The 22,984-nt window shown below is 42.6% G+C and overlaps 1 protein-coding gene and 1 long non-coding RNA gene across 9 annotated transcripts in view; both read right to left on the reverse strand.

The window, feature by feature from the left end:
* LOC308285914 (coagulation factor XIII B chain-like) overlaps nt 1-22,984 on the reverse strand; it is a 263,356-nt gene that overhangs the window by 44,829 nt on the left and 195,543 nt on the right. For 6 of the 7 annotated variants that reach the window (XM_080726824.1, XM_080726823.1, XM_080726822.1 and 3 more), the window contains exons 4-10: nt 22,440-22,613; nt 21,748-21,942; nt 19,256-19,312; nt 9,035-9,226; nt 8,369-8,536; nt 8,054-8,242; nt 5,973-6,251 (exon numbers count right to left, since the gene is read on the reverse strand). In XM_080726824.1, coding sequence (XP_080582950.1) covers nt 5,973-6,251; nt 8,054-8,242; nt 8,369-8,536; nt 9,035-9,226; nt 19,256-19,312; nt 21,748-21,942; nt 22,440-22,613 — 1,254 coding nt within the window. The remainder of the gene's footprint in view (nt 1-5,972; nt 6,252-8,053; nt 8,243-8,368; nt 8,537-9,034; nt 9,227-19,255; nt 19,313-21,747; nt 21,943-22,439; nt 22,614-22,984) is intronic. The other variant, XM_080726828.1, reaches the window with a different exon arrangement.
* On the reverse strand, nt 9,661-14,655 carry LOC308284546. Of its 2 annotated transcripts, XR_013962024.1 has the most exons (4): nt 13,179-14,655; nt 12,864-13,053; nt 12,622-12,750; nt 9,661-12,267 (listed from the first exon to the last, which is right to left on the reverse strand). It is a non-coding gene; the product is annotated as an uncharacterized lncRNA (long non-coding RNA). The 2 variants fall into 2 exon arrangements; XR_013962025.1 differs by having other exon boundaries at nt 12,864-14,655.

Consider the following 22,984-nt stretch of genomic DNA (forward strand, 5'->3'; position numbering starts at 1 on the left):
GTCCACTCATTTTGGGGCCTTACTCCAGGACGGTTCACCCGTTTCTAAAAAAACTGGCTTGCCAGGGTTTTAAGACGGAGCGTCCAAGGCCCAGCAACAAGCTTGAATTGTTTGCTTTAGAACTCATAGCGAAAGGTGATATAACTTTTCAAGAGAGACAGAGCGATCCTGATCGAGAGAGGAGAAGATGCCGCAGGCCCTCCTCTCACAATCACAACTGCTTTTCCTTGCCTGACGGCGAGGTCTCTCGTGACTGTAGTCTAAGCCCGTTCCACGAACTGAGTCTCAGTGACGGAAGTACGAACGAGGCCAATTTACTTCGGTCGGGAAGCTTGTCAACCCGTCCTACAACACGGGAAAGCCCTTTGCCTAGTGATAAAAGCCTAATTCAATCCCTTGATATTGGACAACTGTCCATACTTTCTGCAACAGCTTCGTTGTCAGAGCTTGCTGCCAAAGTTAGGGGCTCTAAAACTGAGCAGGTAACAGATGATAAGTGTCCCTTGAAAGAGGTTCTGTGTCTCTCTGGAGACGACACTGCGTTCGAAACGCACAGCAATCCAGCCCTGATGGCCACTCACGGCCCAAGAGCTGAGAACCGCGAAAATGTGCCACCAGTACAGGACACACCATGCACAGAACACATTCTGTGCACTGATTACAATGCATGCACTCTTAAAGTGATTGACAGGTACGGATGCATACACATCACAGCTGTTACAGCCTCGTTAATAGCACAAACCAGTGGTTTGTCACTCGCAACGCAATGCGAATGGGCCCACGAGTCGCTGTTGGACAGAGCAGTTGACAGTAGTGTGATGTCTCAAAGTTTGTTCCTTGACCTGCAATACCGGGCACAGCGTGCCCACCTAGAGGGTGACGGGTTGTATCAATCCCCGAGTGTTCGGCCTTATACTAAGGCTAGTACTCAGATGGTTCATGCCTTCTCGTGTCCTTTTCAGATAAGACACGTGGCTCCAATCCACCCAATGTATGCATCTGAAATGGAATACCTCCCACTTCTCTTGGGCTATGTCCTGTTACTTCTGCAACTACTATCTGTACTTGCCTTCTCAGAGGAGAAATCCTCCTTCTCTACTGAAAAACCCGCGCAAGACTCGTTAAATCTAACTGACTTTGTGGAGTGTGACGCTCTGACGTGGAAACACCCACCCGTAGTCAAGCCAATGCCACCGTTGAACGAGGGGGGTGTCCTCCAACAGCAACAAACTCTTGTGTGCCCCTTTCTCCAGGGCCTCCTCGCAGACACTGCGCGTAACAGCGTGACTGAAACCCCAGCAGACGCTGGGGCAAACAATGTCACCCAAGGGGACCGGATTTCGAAAGGCAACACGTGCACAGGCACGCCTACGGTGTGTGTTGACATCTGTTCATACAACAAACCTCCTCGCCAAGCGAAGGTAGAATTGGTATGGATAGATAACACGCCGTCGAGACCTTTGTGTTTCAAACTTGTTGCGGTGATTTCCAGCATACTGATCGCTCTTTGGTGCGCTTCCGCGCACGGCAATAAGGGAGTAATGTTTTGCACCGATTCACACTACACCCGTCTCGACTACACTCATCACTTGCCCAACGGGCGTAAAAACGGTTTTCGAACAGCCGAGTTAAAACCCGTCAAGCATAAGGAGTTGGTTCTTGCCCGTGATCACAACGCGAACAAGCAAGACATGCAGGTATACGGTAAAAAGGTCAGAAACCACTCAAACCTTCTGGGACCTGCCATAGTTTTCAATGACGAGACAAGTGCCCTTACTAAAGCAGGGGCTGTCAACAACTCAGCATGGGACTTCGTCCCTGGGGTCCTTCTTTCTGATCTCACCCTTTCCGTCTGCGTCGTCTTAGCCTCGTCGATGGCTCAAAGTGTTACACTCGCAACACAACGTGACCCGGTCGTCCGTGAGACGAAACAGCTCCCACGTAGAGCTCGCAGGCCCCACGTGCCCTCTGCGGACACTAGGCAGACCCAAAGGTTAGCCAAAGTCCAGCGAAAGAGCGCATATAGGAAGCTATTCCCCCCGGTGAAGTTACAACATGAAGTAACCCACGTAGCGCTGTTGGACACGACAGCGGACATTAGTGTGATGTCACAGAGTTTGTTCCTTGACCTGCAACACCGGGCACAAAGTGCCAACCGTGAAATGCACATGTTGTCTCACCCCATTCAACCGTACGCTATGACTGGTACTCAAATGCATCAGGCCTTATTGTGTCTCATTCAGGTAGGGCACATGGCTGTGAAGCACCTGATATATGTGTCTGAACCTATACTCAACCTTTCAGAGGGGGGTTTCGCCCTAACCGCTAGCTTACTCAGGCCAAATCCTGTGGATTTGACTGACTTTGTTAAGTGTGTTTCTCTAAAGGGAGGACGTCGACACATGGTCGAGACAGTACCTACGTTGGACAGGGAGGTCTCCCTCCAACGACTGCAGGCTGACACCGATACCCCTGCCAAGGCTAGGGCGATCGAACTCGCCACGGAATATGTTGTTTTGAAACCCACCCAATATGTCTGTCTGTTCACAAACCCTGACGTTAGTTCTCTGCAGACCCCACCCCTTTTGGTAAGGCGCCTTATGTCAACGCTCATCTATTTGAGTGTGCTGCTGCTGCCTATTCTGCTCTGCGTTTGCTACGCAGTAGCCGCACAGGGGGGGTCCACGACTCACTGTAGGACATCGACGCCTTGCAAAAAGGGGGGTTTGGTTGGTCATTCAAACCACAGCGGTAATTTCAAAATAATAGCTCAACCCAATAAAGCACATGTAGTATTGTTGCGCATTCACTGTGCATTAAGTTGCATTATGTTTGTCCCACCTGGGCAATACTAAGTGTGCCCTGTTCTCTTTATGGTTTTGTTTCTTGCATTAGGAAGAATACCATAAATCTGTTTGCTCCCATGATAATTTGTAAGCGCTGTCTGGATCGGATCCATCCAGACCGAGCCAAAATGGTCATGGAAGCAAATCCCACGGGATTGTAGTTTGAATCTAGTCGGTTTGCTGATCACAGATTTCCTAGACCACTATTTACAAAACCATCTCTCATTGATATGCTTGTGTGCTTGTGTTTTTCCCTAATCCACCTGGGGACAATCCTATACCTGTTCATTTCTGACGCTAAAATAATCAGAACCAGATGCCCTCCCTTGACAAACTCAAGGTCAAGGGAGTGAGCTCCACTGATATTTGTACTTAGAAAGCAGGCTCGGATCACAAATAACCAAGTACAGAACGTATACTCAGACGGTCGAACCCAATCAAAACTTTAAATCTTAACAAAATATATGACAATATATTTAGGACGAAGAGAATTATAATGACAAACACATTTAAAGAACAATATCGATAAGCATGATTGCCTTCCCAGGAAAGTGGGAATGACCTCCACCTATGTACTGTATGATTGCAACTTTTTGTTTTGTTTTTGTTTGTTTGTTATCTAGTATTTCCATTTTTTTTATATATGCTTTTTGAAACATAGATAGGAACCTTTAGCTCCCAATAATAAAATCATACACTATGTAATGCCTGATACCTATCTCTCTCTCCGGAGAAACCTGTTGAATGTACACACCTTTTCCACAGGCATTTCGAGTATAGTTTTGTTTATGATTTTGGTTTGATTATTTTATCTTGTTTTTGTTTTTCCTGTCTTTCCTGTCTTGATCCTATTTCTAAGGGCCCCATACTATTAGGCCCATTTCACTGGGTGATACAAAAGCCTCCTTATGTGAACTAGGTGTTACCGTATTACTGTTATCCATGTTCAGGGGTTTTACTTTATGTTCTATGATTTATGGTTTTCATTTCATGAATTGTTAATCCATGATGTAGAACTATCTTTTTCCAGTTGTACCCAGTGATGCTAGGTCAGTTAGTGAAGATCAATAAAAGTTGCCATCTGACATGTGTAAATATTACTGCCATCTGTGTCCTATATACTGCTCTCATCTTTGTTTTGTCATCCAAAGGTCGTGACTTCAACCTTCCGTTTTGTCGGACTTCGATGACAAAAGGGGGGATCTGTAGCCTGAACGCTAGATATAGACACAAGAAAGTTATGAATTTTGATATTCATAACCAAATGGACCCTGGGGTTGAGACTTGAGTTGAATGTACCCCTCCCCCACGGACATCAGTGAATTAACCGTTTCCTCCAAAGTGGAGTGGACTCCATGGTGTAACCCAACACCCCTCTCCCAACTGTCCAACTGTGTTTTATTGCTCTCTGGTATGAGCTCATCTTGATAACAGCATCCTGCATCCTACTTGCAGGCTCCTTGTGTGCCCACATTATGAGCCACACAGACAACATTAGGAGACAATGAGAAACATGGAATGTGACAGGAACAGCTTGATGCAATGAAATTTTATAACATTAAACTACACGGTTGTATTCTAACACGATGTACGCCAACCATATACCAATTTGGCGTGATGCAATTGGGTATTTCTCTCATTATTCGACTTTTACCATCATGTACTCTCTGCACAATCTAAAGCAATGATGTTTGGTATCTGTACATGTGCATATTAATGATGATTATTAATATCTGGTCAAATGTACGAAAATCACGTTCTTTAGAGGATTAACAGGGAAAAGTTAATTTCACTTAATTTCCTAAAGGGGTCTGCCAAAGAGACTGTGCTTCAACTCCACCCATTGCGGGGCCAAGAGACTAAGCCCTCCTACTCGCTATAAGAAGATTTCCTGGTTTTCCCTCACTCTCTTGGAAAAAAATCACTGACCATTACAGAACAGCAGGCCCTGAGACTATTTCAGCTGGCCGGGGACGGCTGTCCCCCGGCTAACCAAAGCTCTCTTCCAAAAATGCTCCTGAACAAATAACAACAGCACAGGAGATCTCAAGACCACTCAGCTGACAGGGGACTCTGTCCCCTGGTCTCTCGCAACATAGAGTCCTGCCGGACTCATCATCAGGACTGCCAGTCCGTGGGATTGAGGCACGCTATCTCTCCCACTCCGACGACGACATCAACCAGATACCCAGACAGTGAGATTTGGAGCGTGCGAGCTCTCTCCCCCTCCAGCGGTGAAGACAACAGACGTGGGTGACCACCACTCAACAGCAGCAGGATCTCCTGCTCCTGAGCAAGCGCCTCCTCCAGCCAGCGGGGGGTGCCTCTCCATCCTGCTCTGCACACGCTCCACTTCCTGTGGCTCTCCAAAGATGGCTGCCTCCATTCAGGCCGCATGGCCAGACCGCATGGCGACGACGCCCCGCCAACATGGCCGACCTAGCACATGCTAGCAACCAACTAGCTCCCTCTCCTCTCCTCCTCTCACACACAGTAAGGCAGTGTTTACTGTGTCAATGGCAACTAAGATAGAGTAGGGTTAGATATTGAATGTTTAATGATCTTCGATTATTTCATTTCTTTCATTTCTTTTCTTTTGGTGATTGTTTTGATTTATATGTTTTTGGGGAAACGATATGCAACACTGGATAACATGTACAGTAGCCTGCCATCTATTTTGTACAGTTTGACAGGTTTTAAAATACTATGCCTACTACTTCCCTAGGAACCCATTTATCTATATTTTGCTTGAAGAATCAGACATAGTTATGCTAGTCTGAATGTACATTTTATGATTTTTATAATAAATCACCTTTTCATATTTTAACCTTAAGTAACCAGTGTGGACATTGACATTCTTTCTGTGTGTTTTGAATCAATGTGATTGGTACTGGAATCTTAAATGCCTAGGCTAATATAAAGAATCTACGTTTCGAACAGTGAACGAGAAGAAAAAATATATTTTTCATAATTTTGTGAAAAAAAAATATTTTTTTATTAATATTCATATTTTTATTAATATTGATATTAATATTACTGTCATTAACGCTACACTGTACTTCAGAATACCCTTGGCTCTTGCCGTACACACACACACACACAGCTATCCTTCTCTGTTCCACTTACCAGTAACTGACACAGTTTTTGTTGAAACCTTCGTTATGTTTCCCATGTATAATCTGCACTCAAAGTCTACAGAGTGTTTGGCCAGTACAATCATGCTATGGGTGATCTTGGTGTGTCCATGGCCAAGCAGATTGTTCCCCTGGAGCAGCAAGAGGTTGTTGTGGTTGTAGGTGGTTGAGTGGCATTCAGAGTCCATGACGCGGCAGGAGATACTCAGCATGTCTCCCTCATAGACGTCCTCTTCTGGGCTGATCTCAAGAAGGGTTCTAATGTGGCATTCTGAGAGACAAAGAAAACCAGCTATGGTTTACACAAACCTTTACATTTTAAGGTCTCCCCTTAACTCGAGTGACAGCGAATACACTTACCTGCCGCGGCATTGCCAGAAGTGCCGACAACAGCCGCGTCACTGATTCCTTTGGCGCGGCAATTATACCTAAAATAATCCGTGGCATAGTTGGACAGAGCGGCAGTCGGCCGGCATGGAGCTTGCGTCCGCGCCATCAGTATGACATCACACTGACATCACTCTGACATCACAGAGTATGACATCACACTGCTGACATCACTCTGACATCACAGAGTCCACAGCTGATGAGTGGCGTGATGTCATACAATACACAAACAAGCCCTATATAAAGGGGCAATTCTCACCAGGGAAGAGAGCATTCCTCGACTCAGACCTTATCGCCAGGATCAACTAAGCTTATAGCTTATCATCACATCCAACCATCTTAAGATACTCAGCTAGACACCGTACACAAATGACCCCTATATAAGACCGGCATTGTCTGTCGTACATTTCGGTCAATTCCAGTGGGGATGCCATTGAAAAGTTAATCTAGTTGTACAAAGTAATCAAAGAATGGGTTGACTGGTAGGCTGGTTGACTGCTTTATCTGTGGAGAGTGTATGTCACTGAGAGTCCTTTTATAGCGATTGAAATCATGATGAGGTCACGATGAGTCATCTATGCCCAAATATAGATTTCTAGGTCAGATGGCCCATGGAGTTTGTGATGTCAAACCTAGCAACCCAATATAAACAAACCTGATGTCAGACCTGAAGTATCCTTTTATACCCATATATGGAGATACAGAGATCTCTATGGGCATATTAGAAAGCCCATATATGGGCATATACGGATGACATCAGGGATATCCATATATGGGCATAAAAGGGACAAGGGCTTACAGTTAAGAGATCTCCATATATGGGCATATCAGAAAGCCCATATATGTTCATTATACTGATGACATCAGGAATATCCATATATGGGCATAAAAGGGACAAGGACTGTTACAGTAGATATAGAGATGTCCATATATGGGCATAAATGATTAGGGAGTCTTACTGGTGACATGACTGTAGAGATACTGTGTACCGGTTTGCGTGATTTTAGGGCAAAATCTGTAGGAGCAGTGTCCAAATTTATTTTTTTTTAAATCGTCCAGATGGTGGCGCTGGATGGGACAGATGCATTTTGATTACATATATGTAGAGCTACTGTGTACCGGTTTGCGTGGTTTTAGGGCAAAATCTGTAGGAGCAGTGTCCAACAATGTGTCTTGCAAAAATCGGCCTCATGGTGGCGCTAGAAGTGGGACATGTGAGAAATGAGGGGGTTGAGGGGTTGTTCTTTGGCAGCCAAGGAGTATGTGTGCAAAGTTTGGCATGAATCGGGGCAACGGTGGCGGAGATATGAGTAGGAGAAAAGTGTGACGTGTGACGTGTGACGTGTGACGTGACTGACAGACTGACGGACTGACAGCCGGTAGAGTTTTGGATAGTATAAGTGTAAGTAACCTGCGACCTAACGGTCGCAATTACAACAAGCAGTCACATCACGTTTGCGGCACCGCCGCTTATGCCGGCATCTGCCGGCATCTGCCGGATCCGCCGGCACCTGCCGGTACCTGCCGGCACCTGCCGGTACCTGCCGGATCCGCCGGCACCTGCAGTTACTACGTGTAATCTGTTTGACACCCAACTCTAACCCTTATCCTATCGCTAACCTAAATCAAACCTTGCTGTCAAAATCAACACTGTTATACGTTTATGATCAGAAAATGTTCACTTACTGACACATGATTCAATCTCGTACCACTGACCACGTGAGCACACAATGGATTTGGTTTTGCCTTGTGTAACAGAATATCCTTTTTCACACTGATACGATACGTTCCTCCCGTCAGGAAACATGGTCTGGTATTCATGCATGATGACTGCATGAGGTATTTCATCAGGCTGTGGACATGCATTCATGTCCCCTGTAAACAGTTCAGTCAATCATTAGGAGGGTAAAGTTAGAAACACTTTGTTATGAGTAGAGGGACTTTCACAGTAAACTAACTGTTTCTGTGGAAACTTCCTGTTCAAACATCTCACAGACTTACTTTCACAGACTGGAGGTGAAGTCCAGTTTCCATGTCTACATGTAGTAGTAACAATACCACTGAGTGTATAGCCTTCATCACACTTTATCCTTATCTTTTTTCCATTCTCATATGGAGGAGGTGGGTATTGTGCATTAGGGATCTCTGGGTTAAGGCAATCGTTTTCATCTGAAAAGAAATTGCATTTGCAATTTTACATCGGCAGGGCCACAGTGTCGACAAAACAACACTCGAGAAACAAACGCTCCTTTCTCGATCTGACGGATATACTGTAACATTATGCACAGCGACCACAGGGTGGGTTATGCCCACCCCCTGATTATGATGATTATGTACTACCATGTGAATATGGTCGCTGCTACCATGTAATACACAATATGTGTTATTGATTGATTGATTGATTGATTGAATACTTTATTAACAGTTTGCTTAATTATAAAGCATTAATTTCAACAAATGCATGTGTGTGTGTGTGTGTGTGTGTGTGTGTGTGTGTGTGTGCGTGCGTGCGTGCGTGCGTTTGTGTGCGTGTGTGTGTGTGTGTGTGTGTGTGTGTGTGTGTGTGTGTGTGTGTGTGTGTGCGTGCGTGCGTGCGTGCGTGCGTGCGTGCGTGGGTGCGTGCGTGCGTGCGTGCGTGCGTGCATGCATGCGTGTAGATAGAATTACCTATACATTGTGGTGTCTGTGTCCAGTTGCCATTTTGACATGAGCTTGTTGCCCACCACCCCTCTACGTTAGGTTTATGTCGGTAGTCACACCTGTAATGAATTGTTGCTCCATGAGGATACGTCTCTTTCTCTGGCGCAAAAAACCCACCCTCCAGTTTGGGAGCAGGACAATCTGTTTCCTCTCTTTGCCCTGAAACAGAAAAAAGTTTTACAAATTCTAGTTAAGAAAGAAACCCAGAAGAACAGAATAAAGATAATTTACCATTGTGTAAGGTGCTTCGGTCCAACAGCAGAATATTACGAGCGTTTCAAAAATCATCAATATGTGCCTTAAAATATTTCAAAACATTTGAATAGAAATTAGATCACACTGTATATTAAACATCCCTGTTCAGTGAGAACCATTGAATGTGACACACTGTGTATCCACTACTAGGGCATTAACCAAAAGGTCGACGTCATTACATAAGTCGTCTCCCACCAGGGCAAGTCAAAGTTGAAAATTAAACAAAAAGGTCCTTTGTATTTTTTCTATTGTTATTTTTGCTCCATGTGTGCATGTGTACAGCATTCAAACAGTAGGATTGCTTATTGTCAAGGGCAGCATTACCCAGAGGAAAAATCTGCTTCTCATTTAAAGCTTTTCAGTTGCTCATGAGACGTAAGGGAGCCACACTTTTGTTTCTCATGTGTGCTTCATTAGAAGATCAGATATTGCTCTCCTTGAAGCTCCTTGTAGATCCTAAAGGTGCTTTAGGATCTTTAAGGAGCTTCTCATTTGGAGCCATGTTTGAGAAGAATTTGAGTATCTTATTCTGAGATTACAGGGAGTGAGAGACGAGATGTAGGGGAGCACTCTCTATTGACTCATTAGTGTATCCTATATTACTCTCATATTGAGCCAAATATGAGAAATAATTGAGTAGCTTTATTTGAGATGATAGGAGCAATAAATGAGACATAGGTGAGAGCTCTCTGATGGCTCATTTAAGTCTCTTAACTGTGACCCAAGATTCTTACTTTGAGCCATTAATGAGCAATAATTGAGATTTAATTACCCAGAACCTTTTTTTCTCACTTGGAGCTGTAAATGAGATACAGTATACATGCAGATATTTTGATATAAAAACAATACAATAATTTCCTTCAATAAAACTTTATTTAATTTCCTTCAATAAAACTTTATTTTCTGTAAGGTGGCTGAAGATGAAGTGCTTTTAACAGTAGTCTTTTAAAAGACTACTTTGGAAAAGGTTTGGGTTGTGTATTTACCTTGCCATGATGTAACTCTAAGGTGGCCAAGAAAACAATACATTTTAGTTATACAACAACCCAAACTACGACCAAAGTGGTCTTTTATTCCAAATAAAATAAAAACAAACATCACAGTTCCTCCCCTTACTACTCATGAATGCAGTGCCAAACAAGAAAGTGACCCTAATCAAATCAATGTGACCAAAACAGTCACTGCTACTTAAGTCAAATACATGCAAAAAAAAACACATGCAATAATACTTAACTAATTAAATGCGCACAGCTTAAAAGTTCACTTAAGAGTGCAAAGTGCCCATTGGTCAGTGCAAAAAGCAGAAGTGACATGTACTCCCAGCAAAACCGGACAGGAACAAACAGTCAGTGATAACTATTCCAGTTATAAGTTACAGTTGTCCTTACCAAACGACCGTTGTGTTTCATTGTATAATGTGAGGACAACATTCACGAAGGACTGCCAGTCTCTCACGTCTCCGTCCTGGGTAGATGAATCTATCTGTTCCTCTGTCTCTTACTCCAGTATCCGAGGATCTCGGGTGGGAGTTCTTAAAGATTGTATTAAGTTTCCTGCACCCTGGCCAATTCCTCCACCCCTGCAAGGAGAACCCAACAACGGTGTCCGCCTTCCTCACCAGTCTGTTGAGGTTGAAGGTGTCACCCGCTCAGTTGTTCCTCCCCAGCACGTTATTCCAAAGAAAACTGCTCCACTTGCCATACCAGATTGGTAGAACATCTGTAGCATCCTGTTGCACACGCCAAACGATCCCGTCTTCTCAGGAAGAGCAGGCTGTTCTTACCCTTCCTGTGAATCGCCTCTGCGTTGTGCGACCAGTGTTTCCACGGATACCGCCTTCCATCCAGCTTCGGTGCCATACCGTAAGACATAGTCTGCAGACAGGGAAGATGAAATTAGCTATATAAGCACAGTCAACATGTTTTCCCCACGCCAGTGATGTCGTTCGAACCTTCTCTCAGTCAGTGGGGGAAAATAAAAGATACAATGTTACATTAAACCCTGAGACACAATCTCTTCCATTGAAATAACCAAAGAGTTAATGATCGTTTCGGCCTACACCTGCCACTGTTCAGCGACTGTTGCAGCGCAGCTATCTACAAGACTCTTATTAAGAAGGACCCAGAAGGGGCACTGTTTGATGTAAAGTCATCAACAAAACTTCCAGCTAAACCTTCAGTTTTAGAGGGGCTTTCAACAGGATAATCACAAGGTTTGTGTGCTTTATTAAGATAAAGTACCAAAGAAATTAGAACAACCAGGCTTACCGCATTTAAGACAAAGTGTCTTTCCTGAACAAAGTCTGTGGATTAACTTCAAGTGCGTTGTTAGTGAGTTGGCATTGGCCTGAGGGACTTTACAAATAAAACAAAACATCTCAGTATCAAATCAGTGCATCATCAGAGCACTCAGATAACAATATACTTTTCAGTATTAAAATTCAGTGCAGCATCAGAGCCCTCAAAATAAATCTTCTCAGTTTAGCATCAGAACCCTCAAAACCATCTCAAAAGTATCAGAAATCAGTGCAGAATCAAGAGCCGGGAGTCTCTGGTAGGGGACCCAACCGGTAGGAGACAATATAATCTCAAAAGTATTAAATAAATAAAAACAAAATAAAAATAATAATCAGTGCAGCATCCGAGCTCTCATTTATTTGACCCTGGGATTGACCTTGGTGGTAGCAGCATCTATCTGGTAAACAGCACTTTGCAAGAAGTGGTAGACATTAGCCAGATCCCGGTTGTACGAGGTAGCGAAGACAAAATGATTTTTAAAAAGCGTGTCGAAAGAGGCAAGGGAGTCTGGTGACTTACACGGGATTGCACGTTTGTCAATCACAATGAAGTATTTGTGTATGGTACACCTCTGGGTCCCCACAGCCAGTAGATAGGGTTGACGACTCTCGTGATGCTGTCCAGATGCCCCTCGACACTGGTCCCAGTCTGTGACAAGAGAACTTCATTAGTCATGTTATTACAATTAATATGTTTGCAGTTTAGAGCCCCAACTTTATGAGATAGCCACCAGAATCACTTCTTGCCACAAAATGCAACCAACAACATTCTGCCTTATCTTTATTCTGCTAAATGTAAAATAAATAAACATATTCATATCGGTGTATCTCAGGCTGATGGGGATAGATCTGTGGGGGGCGAAAGCAGACAATTATCACAGGGCAGTCGCTGATTACAGATGAGCATGGTTATCGCATGATTTCACAAAAGTATAGTTTTAAGGGTGACTATTAGGGACAGAACAGTGAGCCATCTTAAACTTTAATTGAACTAAAACCTTACCTAGATGAACTTCACAAGGTGGTCAATGGCTTGTCGGGCTGAGAGCTTCCCTGGTCTCTTGTTGCGGCCTTGAGGTGAGGGTGGCATGAGGTGGATAAGGCAAGATGGAGGACATCTCACTGTCCCATCCTGAAAATACAAGGGAGAGAAAAAAAAACAGACATTTTTACTAAAATCTCTTCATTTTGGTTTCGAAACCAATTCCCTCTTCCATTAGTATTAGTCATTTAATTCCAGCATACCATTTTCCAGTTGTCCTGTTGGGATTCAGCTTTATGAAGCAGATCTTCAAGGTCGCCTGTCTGGGTGAGGCCATGGCTTTGTTCAAGGACTTTCTGCCTGTAGCGAGTAGGCCCCTTTTCCAGGAACTTGGAAAAGTGGCAGCGATGCAGCAATGTCATCACCAAACATCAGACTGAAATTCTGCTCCATCTGCAGACAAGATGGAATACAGACGACAACATGGCATACATTTTTAATAGGTTCACCTTATGACCAGGGCTGTGATCTGTTTAAAGTCATTTTTCATTTCAGTTCGACTTTAAGGCAATACATACCATTCCCGCAATGTCAAGAAATCTTGGAAAGGTGGTGAATATTTCAGAGGACTTCACTGGGTCATGAACCATTGCTTGGCGATGGGTGAAGGTGTGTTTCATCTTCTCCTCGACGATTGCTTCATCAGTTGTATGGTTCATCAGTGCGATGGCCTCACAACACTGGGTTTTGACAGGGGATTCTGACACTCTGTAATGATCCTCTCTCCTCCAGGTTTGGCCATCAGAATGTTTTCAATCATCTAAGTGGGAGGGGGGAAAAGGGGGGGACAGGGATTTGGTGGCCAAATATATTTACAGTAGCACAAATGTAAACCATGCCCCCCATACTTCTCCGCAATTGTACTTTGCCATTTACCCCCCTGCTGCCCCCTTTATCAGAATCACCATCTTGATCTCCATTTCAAACAGTCATCTGCAAATCTTACCTGAGCGAGATGAGTCAGGTCAGCTCTGTTCCTTTGGGCAGGACACGGCTGCAAAATGGTGGTGTCATCAGTCCCCATTGTCTGCACTGGAGCTGAGAAAGGCTAGTTTCAGTGAGCCTCACTGAATCTAGCATGTTGACATAACAGGAGTGATTATAATAACATGTGATTAGCAAGAGGGGATCATTTGTGTTAAGAGTAATGTAAAAGAGATATTATAAATAAATATTGTGTGCCGGATCAAACAACATGAAGTGCTTTTGCGCACTGCTGCCAGTAGCCTACTTATTTAGCGTCTGGTACTAACTCTGCTGTCACGTACTGCAGTTGTTCTCAAACTTTTCAGGCCGCAACCCCAAAAATAATCATATTTTAACTGGGGACCCCCCACCCTGACGAGCACTAAGAGTTGGGACAGTACATTTTGTATAACACTGTTCTATTGTGAAAGTCTAGCAGATCTACATGCTCACAACGCCTCGCATTGCGAGGCTTTGTGAGCATGTAGATCTTCTATTTTCACAATCTCTGAGTCTAATATTTGATCATTTGGCCCAATGTTTAGTCTGTCATTTTAGAGGTATTAAAAAGTCCTTAAATTGTCACTTTAGAAATGTGCAAATACCCTCTATACACTTAAAGTTTGTTGGTTTGTTTACTGTTGAGAAAACAATGATTAGCCAATCATCAGGGGACCCCCCAAAATAATTTAGGGACGCCCCTGGGGGTCCCGACCCAAAGGTTGAGAACCACATTTCTAATACCTCAAAAGAACAGGGGAACAAAGGAAAGAAAAGACCGTTATAACATTAAAAGTAAACAAATTATATAAAAACTGGTCAAACGTTGCCCAAATTGTCAAATGATATAAGAGGCAACAATTGTGAAAATAACAGATCTACAAGCTCACTGCATTCCAAGTGCTTGTCAGGGTGGAGGGTCCCCAGTTCAAATATGACTATTTTGGGGGGTCCCCAGTTCAAATATGATTATTTGGGGGGCTTAAGTGGTTAACAGTCAACAGGATCACTGATTACATTAATTATGAGAAGCAGTGTTCTTGGTGACATCAAAACCAACAAGTGCCACAGGATATAAATAACAACAAGTGGGCTTGAGACCAGTATATTATACCAAAACTTCATAGGATAGACCAAGGATATTCTCCTCAAAAATATAAAATAAATAAAAAATACCAACAGTACAAAGGCAGGGCCCTTAGCCAATGAGGCTAAGGGCACAGGGGTATATATTTGTGCCCATATGAGCCCACACTGTTTTGTATGAACAGTATTTCTAGTTAAGAACTGGTTCTCAAACTGTTTTTTTATTTAAAGGACCCCCTGTTTTTAGTATGCATATGGCCATGATCCCCCATCATCCATAACTCCCCTAGAACTGTACAAATGGAACCAGATGGACCTGTTAGGGTTAATTTGGTTCCATTTGTATACTCTACTACCATTGCTAGCTAACATTAGCCACAAATACCACACACACACACACACACACACACACACACACACACACACACACACACACACACACACACACACACACACACACACACACACACACACAGTATTGAACAGCTGCTAGCTAACTTTGGCTCTGTTAGCCACAATACCACACAACAGGCTGCAAGCTGTGCACAAATACACAGCAAAGCACCTTCTGTTAATACAAAATAAAAAAACGTCCACTTCTATCAAAAGGGAAGCTTATCTTACACATTTTGAACATTCAGTTCCATTAGGATGTAGTCTACTGTAAAAACGTTAGCATCAGCTAGTGTTAGCATTAGCTAGCGTTAGCATTAGCTTAGTTGTACTGGTTGGATGAACCTTTCAGAAAAATACACACTTTGTACAAAAACACTGCAGACAACATTCTTAAGTAACATACAGTACATGTAGGTTACTTTATCCAGTGGCTATGTTGTTTCACCTACCTAAAAAGGATAAAGTCCATGAGAGCATATAACTCCTGGTTGTTCTTCTCTTCAGCACTGACTGACTGAGGTTCAAAATGGCAGCCAGCCCAGACTGGTTCAAACCAGTTCCAAGTCGTTCCAATAGCTCCTCTCTGTCTTGAGGAGCAATAGATGAGCAGCAAATGAGCAGCAAATGTTTCCTCTGAGAAAGTATAATAATAAGGATATGCCCCGCCTCCTACAGAGCTCTGTTTCCTGCTAGATCAAAGCAATATGTGATGTCACTGTTCTCATCCTTCCCAGTTGTTGTTTGGGCAATTAACCCTTTGAATGACTGCTGCTGAAGCAATAATGCATTGTTTTTCATGAACTACTGTACACTTATCTAAAGATTAGATCTGATCAGATCAGATCAGGGGTCTTCAACAGGGGGTCCGCGACCCCTAGGGGGTCCGCGGGGATACTGCAGGGGGTCCCCTAAAAAAGGGGGGGAAAAATATATAGGATATATATAAATATATAATTTATTTTAAGAAAGAAAAAAAAGAAAAAATAAATATTTTAATAGCATTATTATTATAGCAGTATTGAATGCACAATGTGATTTTACACAATTTTATACATAAATATACAATATATGTTGTAGCCCCCTTCCCTACCCTACAAGGTATCTCAGTTATAACTATTATAATTATAATAAACATACTATAAAGTGTTAGGCCTATACATCATTGGAAAAAATACTATTTTTGTCAATACTGCATGTAGAAATACTCTGTAACAAATCATTCTAAATTTACTTAAAGTACAAAACTGTTGGTATGAAAATGTATTTAAAGTGCAAAAGTAGAAAGTACTCATTATGCAGAATCTTTGAAAAGAGCAGATCTACAAGCTTACAATGGCATTGGTAACATTTTTGAGAGGCCATTTTTGCGACCGTTAGGTCGCAGTTACTATCAAAACCTTCACTGGCAGTCTGTCTGCCTGTCCGTCTGTCCGTCTGTCCGTCCGTCCGTCCACATCACGGCACACCACACTTTTGCCCTTCTCCACAACCGTTGCCCCTATCCATGCCAAACTTTGCACACACACTCCTTGCCTGCCAATCCACAAGCTCCACCCCTCCAGAGACCCCTGGAGCTCCAGGGACCCCCAGGGACCCCCTGGCGCCACTGCCAAAAAGTCAAAAGTAGCCGATCATACATGTGCTTATCTCCTGGTTAGGGAGTCTTACTGGTATTGTTCTGCTCCAGGATTCTGGCTACCCCCCCTAAATCACATGCGCTGAGTCAGAATATGCAGGTTTTATTCCAATGCGCAAACAGGAAGTGTCTCAAAACTGCCACTTCCTGGTGTGTTTTGGGTATTACGAGTTGGTAGGTGCTCCGATATATTTTTTTCTCATGTCTGCATGTCATTTTAAGCCTCAGGTCGACATTCAGTAACCCTAATATCCTATCGTGATTTTATAGTAATTCAAAGGAGGCTAACCCTAGTTTAATCCTAGGAATGTCGCACAGAAATAAAACACACCTCCACGTGTTCGTCTCGGTGAGCTATTCAACATACTAAAAGATGCGCCCTTGACACATGATGGTTTCGGACTTATAACACGAAATAGCTAACCCTAGGGTCAGCTATTTCGCGCTATAAGTCAAAGACGATGCGACATCAGACCTTGGTTCCGTGTGGATGTCTTGGTTATCCTCCTACGACCTTTCTTCCCTGGGATCTCCAATTTGACTAAGGGTCATAGAGTCTATAAACGTTAGAGCACATTGAATGCCAGGCCAGAGAAAGCTATCTCCTCACAGGAGTGTCTGTGTGGGATGAACCTTATACTGGCGTGTTCAGCTCGCAGAGACGAACATGTGTATGTGTGTGTGTGTGTGTGTGTGTGTGTGTGTGTGTGTAACTCCTCTATACGACACTCCTGTGCCGAGAGAACGGCCCCTAAAGTTAGAATTAGGGTTAGCCCTCTAGGGGTCATACATCAACGCGTTCGTCTCAGCGAGCTGATCAAGAATCTTTTTGCCATGTGTCTGTGCGTCCCCTAGAACCCGAGCTAGCTCTTTTAGAAGGGTTAGAAATCGACTAAAGCATTTTTACGTGACGGGATAAGACTAAGAAAGATCTAACTGATCAGTCTTGATCACATGACTAGCGATTTGTGTGAAATTTGAAGGAGTAATATAAGAAAATATGTATTACGTAAGTCGGCCTGCTGGTGGCGCTATAAAAGGCATGTGACAAATGTAGGGCAAAGTTGAAGTTTTAGTCATGCTGCATAAATTGTTGAAACTCATGTAGTAGTAATAATATCTTAAAATGTAACTTAACTTATAATGGTTATCCCCCAAATTAGCATTCTATTGATGCAGACCCTTAGTTTTCATTAGATAACGTTTCTGTAAGTTCTATACTTTATCTTAATAAACTATCTGATACATTGCTTTTAACATTCTTAAATTGGCATGAGATTGGTTCTGTATGTGATAAAATTGAGACATAATTTATCTAATTGTTGGTATCATTCGAGAGCTTGTACTAGCTAGAATGATATATACTTAAGACATTTTCTGAATATGCTATAAATAAAGCAAGTGAATTAAAATGAGCATTAAACACAAATGCATGATCAAATGAGAATGATTGAAGACTGCATCGTTTATAGCTATATACTGGCCAATCTGAGTCTTTAATGTGACTTAAATGAGATAATCTTGAGAGCTCTTTTACAGCTCAACAGTGGTCATTCTGAGACAGACCTGAGATGTAACAAAAAGCCTTAATTGAGCTTTAAATGAGATTATATTGAAAGCTATTTTTTATATCACTTGGAGCTAAGTTTGAGACGCAACAATCCAGATGAATTGAGCAATATTTGAGACATTATTGAGCTCTCCTGTATAGCTCATCAGAGCTTCCATCTGAGGCATGTTGCTCCCCAGAAATAGAGGAGAAACAGGAGCAATACCTGAGATCTCCTTTTTGTATCACCTTGATCTCATTTGTGGCTTGAGAAACAAAAGAGCAATAGATGAGGGCTCAATCATGGATTCTGCTTTCCTCTGGGTATTCTCTCCTTATTATTCAGTGATGCTGGTTGCAGTGGAATCTATAATATTAACATCAAAACAAAAGCTTTGACCCAACTTCAACGCAACTTTTTACTGAGTCAAGTCGACTTGCAAAAATCACAAGTTGTTAATGCCCTAGTATCCAACGGGGCTCCATAAGGGTCCTTCCAAAATGACTGTATCTTCTCTACTCTGTACCCAGGCTGTACCTTGGCCAGTTGGCCATAAGCCACGTCAAATAAAAAACAGAGGTCTTTCTACATGCCCAAAACAGGGCATTTCCTGTTTACAGGCTCTTTTAATGCATTTTCACACGAGCAGAGGAGATATCGGGGGCTTGGAGCAAAAAGGGCGTAAGTGACATTTACATTTTTTTCTACAGGACAGCTTTTCATTGATTGTAATTATTTAATTGAAAACAACATTAAAAAGTTTTTTTTTAATACATTCATTGAAGCCTAATCTGTATTAAAGTGTAGACTGATTAAACATATCGATTTAAATTAAATATTTACAATCAATAGAAAGCTGTCCTGTGAAAAAATGTTAAATGTCACTTACGCCCTTTTTGCTCCAAGCCCTCGATATTATGTAATCTATTACTCTAGTTAAGTAATAATACTTATGTATTACTTGGCACAAGTGCATGTCCAGTCCCAGTTGGGGTTGAGACACCAGGCGCAGAATCTCCTGCAAGAAGGTGACACATATAAAATCTAACATGCAGAGATGGGAGAAAATACATTGAAAAGTATTTTGATACAAAATACAAATACTGGGTCAAAAAATGTATCAAAATACAAAATATAAATACAGGCCAGAGAAATGTATTTAAGATTCAAATACGTATTTTGTATTTTGAAAATACATAAATACTTTTTATAAAAATTGATGTAATGATTAGTAATTTTATAGATTGACTGCCAAATATTAAATTAATTGCCCGTCCGAATTTCGAAGAATAAAGTGCCTTCCAGACAATACGCAGTCACCGCCTCCTAGTAATTCATTTTCAATGGGAGGCGGGAGGCTATTTTGGCTGTGTGGAGAAGTTTTGGGGCGGCGAGGCGAGCGGGCGCGGTCCCGTGAAATCCCCGCGAGCATGCTCGCTTGTGCATGCATATGCGGGCGGTGAGAGATTGTGTTCATCTTTGTGAAATACTGCATGGCGTTTACTCACTGAGCGAGTGTGTTTGTGTCTCACCGCAGTGCGGTAACCGCTGACCCAAGCGGCAGCCATAGCGGTGAATGCGTATCGTGTGGAAGGTACTTAAATTGACCATACTATGGTGTTTGTCTTGAGCAGGCAGCCTAAATGTTTACCACTGTGTGCCAGTGTGTGAGAGCTCAGGCCAGAAGTGCCTTCCACACGATACGCGGTCACCGCTATGGCTGCCGCTTGGGTCAGCGGTTACCGCACCGCGGTGAGACACAAACACACTCGCACAGTTAGTAAACGCCACACGGTATTTCACAAAGATGAACACAATCCATCTCTCACTGCCCATGTACACATGCACAAACGAGCACGCTCGCAGGGATTTTCACAGGACTGCGCCCGCTCGCCACCTCAAAACTTTGCTGCGCGGCAGAAATAGCCGCCCGCCTCTCATTGAAAATGTATTACTAGGAGGCGGTGACCGCGTATCGCCTGGAACCCACTTTACCGTTATCTTCTAAAGGAACTATGGCATCAGACTGAATGCACAGGTGCTGCTGCGTCAATACTTCATAGAGTGCAAAACCGCTCTGCCAGCCTTATAATAATAACTAAAACTGCACTCTGTCGAGGTACCAACTTGCGCCTTGTGCACAAGTAGGCCATGTATGGCCTGCTTGTGCGCCAGCAGAGCACGCCATGAGGTGCGCTCCCCACTGGCATCACCACTGGCGATGCCAGTGATATCACCACTGACATCACCAGGAATGCTGGTCCCTCGATCATTGGCTGTTAATGATGACATTGTCAGAACTGCTGGTCCCTTATTGTGCTACGTGCTTAAACACACACAGCTACCTACCTACCAACCTAAATACGTACATACGCAGATGAACGCAGTACTTGCGCGCAAGTCATTCGAAATTGTAATCATAATGCACGTTACATTTGAAGCAAATCAAAGTCAAGTGCTATGGCAGTATCACACACACACAAACCACTAGCAAATTAGATTGAAAGAAAATGTATCTTTCCCGCTACAGTTTAAACCTTTGTGAATGTTTCAAATGTGTCCATTTGAGAATAGAATTACGTTAAAAAGTATTTTGTATTTCAAATACAGAAAATACTAGACCTGAAAGTATTTTGATACAAATTACATCAAATTTTTTCCATCGCAGCCAAATACAAATTACAAAATACAAAAAAGTATTTCAAATACGTATTTCAAATACATGTATTTCAAATACTGCCCATCTCTGCTAACATGAATATATAGATGTATGAAGTCAGTGGAATTGGTTCATTCAGCATATAGCTCGAGTGGTACATTGCAGTTGCATTCAGTTTGTTTACAACGTTAATATATTACGCAAGTCTTGCGTCACAGGCAGTCAGCTGTCAGTCCAGCTAATCACTTGCCAAGCCTGTCATTCTCCTGCTGCTGCTTTACAGGTCTGTTGTGCTATGCGCTTGCTTGCCCCCACCGCCTCCCCAGCACCAGTAGGCTCTGCTAATTCTGTTCCCCATGAGAGGTGTTTATATATTTATATCTCTCTTCTCCTAATGGTTATTGATGTTCTTCTGTGCTGCGCTGAGCAGGGAGAAGCAGAGCCTGACACCAAGATAAATGTGACATATTATATGTCACATTTATCTTGTGATAAATGTGATCATATGTCACATATACACACTTGTATTACTCAAGTATAATAATAATAAACATTGTTTCAATCCTTATCAACAGTTATCTGACTGAACCATAAGCAGCAATTGTAAGGGTACAAGCAATTAAGCATTTAAGAAGCATTGACCCAGAATTAGCAACTATACAACAACATTTCTAAACATGGTTAAACACCATTTCTATTTATCTACCAGCAATAGGTTTCACCTAGATTTTTGTTGGTCGATTTCCATTCATTTTAAAGAGTTATTAATTCATGTTAAAAAAATGTGCACTTACTGTTACATGGTGCAGCCAAATCCCACGAACCAAGAGCACACGTAATGGATTTGCTTTTGCCTTGTGCAACAGAATATCCTTTTTTACATTCATATGATAAGGTCTTCTGATCAGGAAATATGGTCTGGTATTCATGCATGATTACTGCATGAGGTAGGCCTGTCTTAGCAGGCTGTGTGCATCCAAATACATCCCCTGTTAACAAATATATTAATTACAGAGAGGAGAACAAAAAGGAACGTTTTTAAAACATCATTAAACTAACTAACACACGGCACACACGCCAAGGTAGAGTACTTGATATTCTATGGTTAAGAAAAAGGTTAAAGCACCCTTTTCTGATAATAATCGTTGCTATAGTGTTTGTTCGGTAACTGGTCTCCCTGTCTCTCCAGCTATAATAAAGAGGGACATTTTCAGGTAGGTGACAAAATGTCAGCCAATCAGTAGTACCCATTATCAGCTGACGTTTTTATAGTCTTCCAGTTCCAATGTTGTCTGCTTTCTTTGTGTCATCACTTCCAATTCCACTTGTTTAATCTGTATCCTGTTTAAGGTCTCTATTCTGATTGGATAAGGACTGGAGAGACATGGAGACTCCTGTTTTACTGGACAAACATGGCAATTTTAACCAATGAAAATCACTTATCATAACTTTAACAACTACCTGTTCAAACATCTCATATGCTTACTGTAACAGATTGGAAGTGATGTCCAGTTTCCTTGTCTGCATGTAGCAGTGGCAATGTCACCGATTTTATACCCTTCATCACACTTAATCCTGATCGTTTCACCATCCTTGTATGACCTGCGAGGGGGGGTGTATTGTGCATTGGGGATCTCTGGGCCAAGGCAATCGTTTACATCTGAAGAGAAAGCATTTGCAACTTTACATTTCATTCTCCATGTTCACACGGCAGCCACAGGGTGTCACAGTCACAGACCTTTGTGTCATTGATTGCTGTGACGTTTCTCATTGTAAACTGCGACCTTCGGTCGCAATTACTTTTACTCTGTGATTGAGTTCTTAAATTCTTTCCGAACCTGACCCAACGTTTTCGGGCCGGTTAGGGCCTAAAATATATGATAATTAGTCAAGCCCAGTTAAGGCCCAGTAGGGCCGGGCCTTAATTTTCAGGCCTGTTGAGAACTCTAGCACACACACAGACACATAGACAGACAGACAGACAGACAGACAGACAGACAGACAGACAGACAGACAGACAGACAGACAGAC

The sequence above is a fragment of the Nannobrachium achirus genome (genome assembly GCF_963921795.1).
Source record: "Nannobrachium achirus genome assembly, chromosome: 5".
NCBI classification, from domain to species: domain Eukaryota; kingdom Metazoa; phylum Chordata; class Actinopteri; order Myctophiformes; family Myctophidae; genus Nannobrachium; species Nannobrachium achirus.